We start from the raw sequence: 10,668 nt of genomic DNA, 5'->3' as shown, positions 1-10,668 counted from the left end.
GTATGATTTATACTTGAAATTCGCCAAGTTTTCACTAAATAATATACTTCAGGCCTTCAGTAAATTAAATCTAAACAACGTGCTACACTTACGACTACGGTCTTACGTCGACTAAACCTACCTTTAAACTATGCTTAACCGCAATTTGCAAGCCTATGTCTTCACACGCTCGGCTTTGTACATGAGGTAGGTTACAAAAAGTATGATAGAGTGACATAACACCCCAGTGTTTTGTGAAGCTTTAAACTGTTGCCCGTAAGTCAACAAGGTAAAAATCCTTAGCAAAATAATCACATACCCATGTCTGGGTTACAATAAAATAGTAACAGAAGGATATATTATTATAGTATGATTACAAGATTATAAATACATTGAAAAAAACAGTTAAAAGAGTTACCTCATAATAAATGGTCATGCTGGGTGCAAATTCCTACAAAATGTTTCTGCGACATGATGCATTATGGTATGTTAATGTTTATCCTCGGACTGTGGAAAGTCTTTGCACGATTTAAACCCGGCCACGCAAGCCTCGATTGTCACAGATTTTTTTTGATAGTATTACCCGAATTTATAACCATCCACTGAGCAATTGTCGTTAATACCTTGCCCAAGGGCATTACAACTGTATGGCGCCACTGGGCGTCGAACACGGAAGCTGAACTGAATTTATTACCAGGCCAGCACTTGAACCACTCGGCTACAAAGCCAAAATTACGTGGAGCACATTCAATATTGATTGTGTTTTTAATGTGTCTTAGGCAATCTCAGGTCACGATTTTGCCTGTATGACAAAAATATGCTTGCACACCACCTGGAAAGTTTGGCGTATCAAAGCTTTCATATAAGTATACTATAAGTCATAGTTACTTATATTAAAGTATACTATAAGTCATAGTTTCCCAGCCGCCAATTGGAGGTAATCGTATTCATATACTTCTTGGGGTAGGGAAACGAAATAGACTTCAAGGGAATGGGAAGTTCACTTTTTTAACAAATGTGTGCATTAACACTTAGCAAGGATTTCCAGTGAATATTATACGGGTACACAAAATCTTTCAACAAAACAAAGGGGTACGTTCAGACAAAAATGTTGGGAAACCCTACGGCGCCGCTATAGGCCTAATTGGTGAGGAAACATGAACGACACCATACGCCCACCACAACTGCAAGTGGGAACTGGGAACTACTGACTACTGTACAATTGTCATAGCAGTCATGTCCAATGCATAGACATCTTATCTGTACAAACATTTCCATTACATTTCAAAGATATAACGTACACAGTGTATGTAGCGCACGGGCATTTTTAGGAATACAGTACCATTTATCAAATTCCCTGCCTATGCATACCATATAAAGTGTCCGTGGTTGCCATACTTGATAAGAAATGTCTATACATGCATAGTTTAAATGCCTATGTGTATGAACATAGGATATTTATGCAAAAAGCATGTGAATTAACGGTTTTGGGAAAATCCCTTTTTCAAAATGATGTGATCTCCTGCTGATCTTTCATGTATAGACTAGCCTAGCCTAATGTATTATCATAGTATACTAAGTAGGTCCAAATGATACGTATTTGTATACAGTACTATGGTATTTGTTGGTTGGCGATATACAGATAAAGATAAGCGGTTAAGTTAGTAGAAAGGCAATACAAAAAGTTGATTGTATAGTGATTTTAGCTTTTATTGAAGTTAACGTTAGGCTATATTATAGGAGGTAGATTGAAGTTAAGTTTCTGGTACTATGTTATAACATTTAAGTTAGATTAACAAGAAACTGCGAAAAACAGCTTTGAACACACGATTTTTTGGGTTTAGTATATAAGTGCAGAACCACATGGTGTCTCAAAACCAGCACTACAATTAGCCTGAAATTTATTTAACTTTTTACAATTACTCAGTGTATGATGGGTCAATTTTGACAATTTAAACATTTCTGACATGGCAAGACATTCCTCTATTGAGCTGTGTAATCACCTTTCTTTTAACTACATCGATAAGTGAACAAATCGAATTTACAAGCCTAACTGCTGCCATCAAAACTAGGTAGCAGGTATTATTACACCACACACCATTTAAGTCAAACAAAGCTTTTGGTACGTCATACACACCAGTCTGACTGAACAGTCGCTATTCAGAAACGACCGTAGTAAAAAATCTTGCCACCCAGACAGTAATACTCAATGGTATTTGTAGTTTGTTTGAATGTAGTAATTTGGTTTACATTATACTTCTAGTTCCAGTTGCTTATTTTAAACTTGAAATTAACACGCAAACTCATACACATTTTACTTTGCGTGCTTATTGCATAATGGAATTCATATGCTATTCACCTGAGCAAAATCTTTACAATCCAATTTCCAGAACGCTCGTAGCCTAAAAAATAGCCAAAATGGATCAACAATTCCCACAATTAGACATAGGGAATCAAATAAATCTAGCCACCCAAAAACAATAGTAGCAGTAACTCAGAAAGTCTATTATCGTTCGTCGCAACTAATTTGTGTTTGACTTAATGGGGCAGATTTAAAAGCCATTAGTTTCGGCTTGCTCATCCACGTTACTGCCACTGTCAAAAGCTGAAACTAAAGGCAATTTCACTGCACTTGCAATCGTTGTGTGCATGATTCTTCCCCTTATGGAAAGTTTGTATGTTGTAATGGCGAAATCCGATGCAGAAAGTTGGCTTTTGTGCCACTTTATCGTATTTGGTGCATTTATAAAGCTCACTGAAAGCAAACTTTCCAGTAGAGCTTTCCTCAGTGCAAGGACGACAATTTTCAGTTCAGGATGACGACGACCATACCAAAGTAGGTAGGTTTCGCATTGCTGTTGTGGAAAGGCATTGCATGTATCAGAAAGTTCCGAGTAAGAACGGATTGAAGTTTGACTGCATAAACTCCTGAGACCTGAATTTTATCTTTATTTATAGTATTTGCATTTGCAGATTTGGTGACCAATATACTGTAGCATAAGCTAAGCAAAAAGGCTACTTTGATTGTGATTAGGCTTACTTACAATCTGACAATAGATTAGTAATGAAGTTAACAAGTGATGTATTTTCTCCGTTGTCGTCAAAGATCGACTGGTGTGAACCCAATTACATATTATTTGAGTCCATTGCAGAGTTTTGGAATACAGTAAGTATATTTTTAGATCTATAGCCTAGATAAAAATTCACAGCCATAGCCCAGAGAGCATAGAATGATGTTGAACAAAAAGCCCAGTTCAAGAATTCTTGCGAAAGCCACCATAGTTTTGTTCAGACTGTGTTCTTTTTGTTGAGCAAACTGTCCATTACAATCCTTCCAGCGTCACTAGTATGTGCAGTAGATTTATAGGTTATGCATGGAAAGAGCAATTGTGTGCACATTGGCAAGTAAAAGATGTTTGTGCATTTCTTTTATTACCACGCTAAAATAAGTAATTTTTACCCTCTTACTATGCCACTTTGTCTTTTTAACATTATTAAATATTTTTAAAATATATTTATGGTAGTGCAACATTGCTGGTTTACTAAATCCTTTTTTTTCTTGTATACCATGTAGGTGAGCAACATTCCATTCTTGGTGCTGCCACTTATTATGATGAGTTTGCACAAAAACTACTCTACCCAAGTACCCCATTGTAATCATGTAAACCTGGTGTGGTTGCTTTTAATTGGCATTGGTAAGCAATAGTTATAAGACATGTTGTGTATATTAGATGTTTCTATTTTACTGACTACGCTAGGATATTACTGAACGTGTATTTGGAAAAATATCGTATAAATATTCGTGTAACAAAGTTTCTAACTTCCGTAAGTAACTATTGACCTTCTGGAATGCTGGAACCTCAACTGTTATTGCAGTCTTTGCTCAATTTGATTTTTGTATTCATAAAGCTATGTAGACTTCAAACTTATCATCAAAAGTTTAAAAACTAGTTAACTGAAACCAACAGTAATACTGGTCCTGCACGGTAGGTTATAAATTCTTGTAGGTTATAATTGATAGAAGCCACCTTAATTGGAACATTCTATTATGGATGTGCATCTTGTATATACTACATACTAATAAAGTGCTTTGTTTTATTTTTATTGTTTGTTTTAACCCTTTAGTTTTCTATCTGGGCTTGGTACAATGAACTATTGAAATGATAATAACTTTTTAAGCGATTGGGCTATCAAACCGAAATTTCTTGAATTTTCCTAAAAATTCTTAACCGAATAGAAATCTTCTCATTTAGAAATGCTAATAATGCTTAGCCATTCACTTCACAGTTTCTTGAATACTATTTTACTCGTAGAAAAAACAAAATTTAGCAAGTCTTATCAACGGTCATTACTCATTACTCATTACTCAAAGCAATGTGGTGACAAAAATGGGCCAAAATCAACAAAATGGACACCTTTGAATGTTTTATTAAATGTTTCATTTTGTTGAACTTTTCAGATCAACTGAAACAAAAGAAAAATAACCAAACTAAAGATGCCTTTGTGATTAATGCAATTAAAGCAGGTAAACTCATAATAAACAATTCATTTTCTTGAAATGATGGCTAGGGTATACAGTTTGTGACATTTGTTCTTCAAAGCAAATTTAGATTGAAAAATCAACTCCTGACATCCGCGTTTAATCATGCGAGCTAATTCTATTTTTTCTATGAAACTCATGTGGATTTAACATAAAGAAGACTCGACCACGAAGTTGATTTTCATTTCAACAAACTTTGTTTTGTCACAAGAAATACTTTCTTGTCATTCGAAAAACCCACAATAAAGTCATAAAAGCACAGTTCTGTGCTGCGCTTTTGGAGGAAAATGGATTTAAAAAAGGACAAACTTATTTGATTTTCTTAATGTAGTAAAATTACCAAAAATACAATTCCTCGAAAATCATCACATGGGACTCTATGATATTTTGCATGTAAACTAGTCTTGCCTGAGACTACCTCATTCTGGAATATGACATGTTTCACATATCTCTAGCTCTTGTTACATCAAAAGTGGAACCTTAAAATCAAAAGTGGATTTTTCGGCCTAAAAAAAAGATTTTCCTCTTTTATGCCGCTTTTTATCTAAGTTATGCACGTGACCTTTGAAACATGCCAACTGCTAGGGTAATTCCCAGGCTAAAAAACTACTCCAATCATTCTTCCCACTGATTGGTCTAAAAACAGGTTTTTCAAAGCCCTTGATAAGAATATGACAAAATCAAACATGTCTTAATTTCTGTTAATGCAAATGTTCACAAATGCAATGATGTTATTTATAATGTACAGATGTTTTATATATTGGGTGTTTGTAAGCTGGAGATTGCTTGAACATAGCATTTATGCTGAGTTATCCTGGCAGCTCCTACTTGTACTTTTTTCTATTTTCATAATTAAATAAATAAATAAACATTGATATTTGAATGTGTAGATATCATCCTTTTTGCAATTGTTCTATTAATAAGTCAATTCAAGTTTCCTAGTTAGCTTAGTTATCTAGTTTCCTCAATGTCTGATTAACTTGAAATTTTAACCTCATACTTTTTTACAATGCCAATCTCAATGAAGTGGGTACTTTGTTTATAACATGTCTGTCTTTTTATGTTTAATATGTAGGTATTGGATCCATTTATTTCCATGCAACACTCAGTTTGTTTGGCCAGTTTATAGACGAAATTGGAATTTTGTGGGTATGTTGTGCTGTTATGTGTGTATGGATGCTGGATTGCTATCTCCACCCTTGGTGCAGAAGGCATAGGTAGGTCATAGGTGGTAGTACAGTATTACACTATTATGACTCTGAAAAGTAGCCATAATTGATATTATTTGTACTGACCCTATCAATGACCCTTTTTCTGTGTGTTTTCTGGGAATTTTTACCGGATTCTGGGAACTCTGGCAAACTAAGCGTAGTTTGCCAATAAGCAAATTCAAACAATAGAGGGTTTTTTTAGGTCCTGGATTTTATAAAAGCTTTACCTTTTCTCTTTCCAATCATCTGGTCAGTTGTCTCAATTGCCATATTAATTTTCTGGTGAAGACCTCACTTAATACAATCTCTTCATGCTGTTCACATAGCATGATCTGGCACAGATCAAGCCTTAAACAATGGCGTTATCAACACATCAGTCACATGGGCAATCACATTATGTGCAGAACTAGGCAACTAGTCTTTTAAAAAGACTGTTGTTTCATTGCTGCAGCGATTATGCTTTGAAGTGCTGGATCATTAAACAATGATTGCTCAGTGGGCAAAAATTCAGCTCAATTTTGGATGCCCAATACAAAATTTGGTTGTCATGGCACTGATGCACCTGTTAAATCCGACCATGGATGGTACCGTGGATGATTTCTCATAAAAAACAGTAAAGTTTGTCAGATGTTTTTTCAAACACTGCTACAAGTCTTTCTTTTACCTGCTATAAAATTCCAGTTACCAAGTATATCATTTTTTAACGATATTTTGTGCATGAAACTTGGAATGAGGGTAGAGCCTTTTATCACCCATTAGAATAAGAAAAATTGGGTCTCTTTTACCAAATTGTGGAAAAAAGTTTCATCAAGCTTGATACAGGTTTGAAATCACTTGAGCATTTAACCATTTTCTGTTTCTTATTCTAATGAGTCTAATGAGTGGCTCTACCTGGAATGGGACTTATACGTGAGTTATATTTAAGAAGTAACACAAAATCTAATAATAAAATATGATAGTATCATAATTGTTAAACAATTTTAATAAATATTTCAAACAAATCATTCACATGAAAACAAAGTATTGCTGCATGTTACACAAACAACCATCATAGAATATAAGAATTTTCTAATGACAAAAACTGAACCTATAATGAAAAATAAGCAAGCTTGTCAACCATATTGTACATATTTTAATAAACTGCAGTTGGTGTATGAATTCTTCCATGGCACGCATTGTTTCATTTAAAAAATTAACTTACTTTTATTAGTTCAGCCAATTATAACTACTCCACATACAGTGTGTTGCATTTTCACCCATTGTGATGCAATATGTCTTTGTTACGTTTTATTGATTGAAGTAGTATCACTATTATGTTGTTATGTGAACACATTGCTTTTTCCTCGTTAAAAACATAAACAAGAGATTTTGTTAGAGTGCTACAACACGTAGCTTCTGTGAAAATTAATGCCTGCAGCCGCTGTCGTTAAAAATCTTTTTCATAACCTGATCGACAGAATAAATTGTCGAAATGTCAATATAGATATAAATAAATATGTACTAAATATATATTATTAGGTGTTTGTATATTTGCGATATATATGTCAAGTAGTATGTCCTTATCAGCTGGTTGGGTTACATATCAGAATTTAATATTTTTTGATATTACAAAGAAAAATTATTGCACAATTAGTGAAGCTTACATTATTTGATTTATAGTGTTATATTTATTCTACTTTTGTCTGACCGGAACTAAGTCTTCCACATTTTGATGTGGATATATATATAATTACAGTTTACAATTTAGTTTATAATTCAGTACAGTTTTACAATTTACTGCATTGTTATAAATTAAATTGCTTCTAAGGTTGTTAGCTTGTAATGGATATTTAAAGCAAACAGTTAATATATAATCAATTGTGTTTTAGATCATGGTATCAAATCATAGTGATTTGTTTTGCTTTGCTTGCAACTCTTATGTCATTCTTGAAACCTGAGATAAATCACTTCTTCTTGTTTCTGTTTATTGTTCCTGCATTCATGGTCCTGAAAAACGAAATGAATAAGTAAGTGAATTGACTCGTATGCTGTGATTTGCAGTACCATATAGTATACCAGTATATAAGGCCTTTCACTTTGTTCTCACGTGACAAATGTTTAGTGTCATAGACAGAGGTGGACAGTACTGCAGTACCATAGTACCAAATTACTGTACCAAGGTACTTTTTTCATACTGATACCGGTACCGTCGATACTTTTAAAAAAAGTACCTAATCCTTTTACCCAATTACTTTTTTCAAGAAATATACGTCGGTCCTGGTACTCGGTACTTTATTAAAAATGATTACTTATAAAATGATTACTTCAAGGTTTTAAAAGGTATTTTTTTTAAAACTCCGTTTTAATTAAAACTTTATACCAATTGTGGCTCTTTTTGTTCTTTTTTAATCGACATATTTTTAATAAAGTCGCAAAGAGTGAGTTCACATATTATTGGCCTCAAGTAACCTTTAGCGGGGTCCTAATATCGGCAGAAATTGCACTTGCAACAGGATCTGCTGTACTAAAGTATCAAACTACTTTTTCAAAATGGTACCAAATACCAGGATTGTCGGTACATTTTGCCAAGTACCGTAACGGTACTTTCAAAGTAACGACTGGTCATAGACAAGACGAAGGCTGTTAACCACTACATGAAGGTCATTCAAATTTTATTATTTAATGTTTGTGTTTATTTTCACTGCCAGAAGGTTCTCAGCAATAGTAAGCATATGCATTCAAAAGTTATCCCAAAACAAAATGCTCAGGACGTGCAAAGTTTTTTCTAATCTTCTTTTTAATGCCAATAGCTAATTGAAAACAAAGAGACAACGGTTTTCAATGAACAAGCTCCCTCCCATTTTTGACCTGATATTTTTGTCGTAAAATTGGGCCTTACTGGTATTTATGATAAACCTATTTATGCTGAAATGCCAATAATTTGGAGTTTACTGATTATACTAGCCAAAAAAACTTTTTTTATCTGGAGCAAATGGACCTGATTTGAATTCAAATGCACCAAAAAAGTGTTATCACGTCAAGATTTTGAGATATTGCGTCACTCATGACTTTCTACTAATGTACAGTATCACATTTTGCCCCTAAAAATAACGAGGTATAAAGCAACTATGAACAATCAGATTTTATGTTATTTGCAAGCAATCTAACGCATGATAACTGTTCTGTTTCTTGTATTAGTTAAAGATTGTAAAAATATTTTAAATTAATTCTGATCTGAATACAAAATCGCCAATGAACTAAGATATCAGTCTCTATATACACAATCACAGTTGACACAAGCCTAATGAAAAAAATGCCCAACGTTCCTGTTCACATCAGAAGTAGTTGTAAAGTGGATTAATTTCGCATGCAATTGCTCTGTTTCACAGCTTAGAACAAATCTAAATAGCTTAAAGTACATACAGTGTAAACGCTTAGGAGCATGAATTAATAATTTTGAAAATTTAATAACTACTGCTACTAATTAGTAACTAATAGGATTGACTGATTGATTGCAAATGATTTATGTTGCTCACCAGGTAGTTTGGTAAATGATCATGAGCAAAGTTAGCAGATTCGGATTTGTACAAATATCAAAACCTATTATTTATATTTTTTTAATCGGAATATTTGTCAGTTTGACACATCCCAATTGACTACTTCAAACATGAGCGCTTTAAGTCACCAACATCGTTATCAGCCAGACTTACGCATGAAATTTTACGATAATCAAGATTATCTGTAATTTTAGGGTATCGTATCAGTGGTGTTTGCAGGAGTTTTATGTTATCGAATTAGTCCTATTTTTTATAGCTTGTTTCGAAACAAATTATGCAAGCGTACCACTCTGTTTAACATTGTTTAATATCGGTATCTCATCTGTATACAGAAAGCTAATATACTTTTTATTTTAGGAGTGATTATTGTTTATTTAAACGCCTTTGTAAGTGCACTTTGGCAACATGGACTTTTGCCTTATTGTTTTGGGTATGTGACAGAGTTTTCTGTCCATTTTGGCTTCACTTACATTTTCCCTACCTGCATGGAATTTGGTGAGTTCGATAGATATTTTCTGTGTTATTTCATTTTCTTGCAAATAAATGTATTATCTTTACTAGTTGTGCATATATATGTTGAATGTATATTGGCACATATAGTGAATCAATCTTGGTGTATTACCTACTTAGGCACATTTTAACAAGCATTGGAGGTTGTGAAGCCTGTGTTTGTTACGCTTACTGCTATGCAAAAGAACAAGTTTCAGAAAAGCAACCAGTGCTGCAATTTTATAGTTTAATTGGAAAAAATTCATTGTGTGGTTTATGGTATGTTACATTTTATGACAGTTCAGTTTAGTTTTATTTCTTTGTACACGTAGCATCTGTCTAAGTCTAAAGACAACTTTTATTAACTGTATGTGTATATATGTTTTTACTGTGTTGTTGCTGTTGCTTTACTTTGCACTCATTTTGTCATTTTTCCTGTTGAAAGTTTAGTGTGCAAAATCTTTGTGGTACTTAATGATTTTATTGGTTATTATTATGTTGCAATATTGCACTCAAGTAACTAACTTATCATTTAAAATCAAAAGCTTTGAAGCTTAGAATGATGATCTAAAGCAGCGTGGTCCAACTGCAGGCCCGCGGGCCAACTTTGGCCCGCGAACTGATAGTCAGCTTTGATAGTCGCTATTGTCGAGGAAGAACCTCGACCGCAGATGTCACATTGATCAGCATTAATAGCTAAAAATTTTGAACTATTCTAATTTCAGTTTTAATTAAAAAAGAGAACTTTTTTCAGTTCTAATTTCAGTTCTAATATCAATGTCACATTGTTCTTCAGTTCTAATTTCACATTTCTTCAGTTCTGATTTAAAAACATTGGCCCGCAAGATAAAAAAATTTTATGATTTTGGCCCGCGATGAAAAGAAGTTGGACCACGCTGATCTAAAGCAATGG

At 33.7% G+C, this 10,668-nt stretch overlaps 1 protein-coding gene across 3 annotated transcripts; it reads left to right on the top strand.

Annotated features, from left to right (window-relative positions):
* The first annotated feature begins 1,725 nt into the window (after nt 1–1,725).
* Nucleotides 1,726–10,560, top strand: LOC143450008 (alkaline ceramidase 2-like). Of its 3 annotated transcripts, XM_076950392.1 has the most exons (7): nt 1,726–2,819; nt 2,953–3,145; nt 3,554–3,674; nt 5,595–5,736; nt 7,599–7,736; nt 9,624–9,761; nt 9,897–10,560. In XM_076950392.1, exons 2-7 carry the CDS (start codon nt 3,044–3,046, stop codon nt 10,063–10,065), a joined length of 810 nt encoding a protein of 269 aa, XP_076806507.1. In that variant the 5' UTR covers nt 1,726–2,819; nt 2,953–3,043; the 3' UTR covers nt 10,066–10,560. The 3 variants fall into 3 exon arrangements, with proteins under 3 accessions (XP_076806507.1, XP_076806508.1, XP_076806505.1); XM_076950393.1 differs by lacking the exon at nt 2,953–3,145; XM_076950390.1 differs by having other exon boundaries at nt 1,726–3,145.
* Nucleotides 10,561–10,668: the final 108 nt, after the last annotated feature.

This window comes from Clavelina lepadiformis, chromosome 3, assembly GCF_947623445.1.
Source record: "Clavelina lepadiformis chromosome 3, kaClaLepa1.1, whole genome shotgun sequence".
NCBI classification, from domain to species: domain Eukaryota; kingdom Metazoa; phylum Chordata; class Ascidiacea; order Aplousobranchia; family Clavelinidae; genus Clavelina; species Clavelina lepadiformis.
The sequence above is the reverse complement of the archived record's forward strand: the minus strand, read 5'-3'. Positions and strand labels throughout refer to the sequence as shown.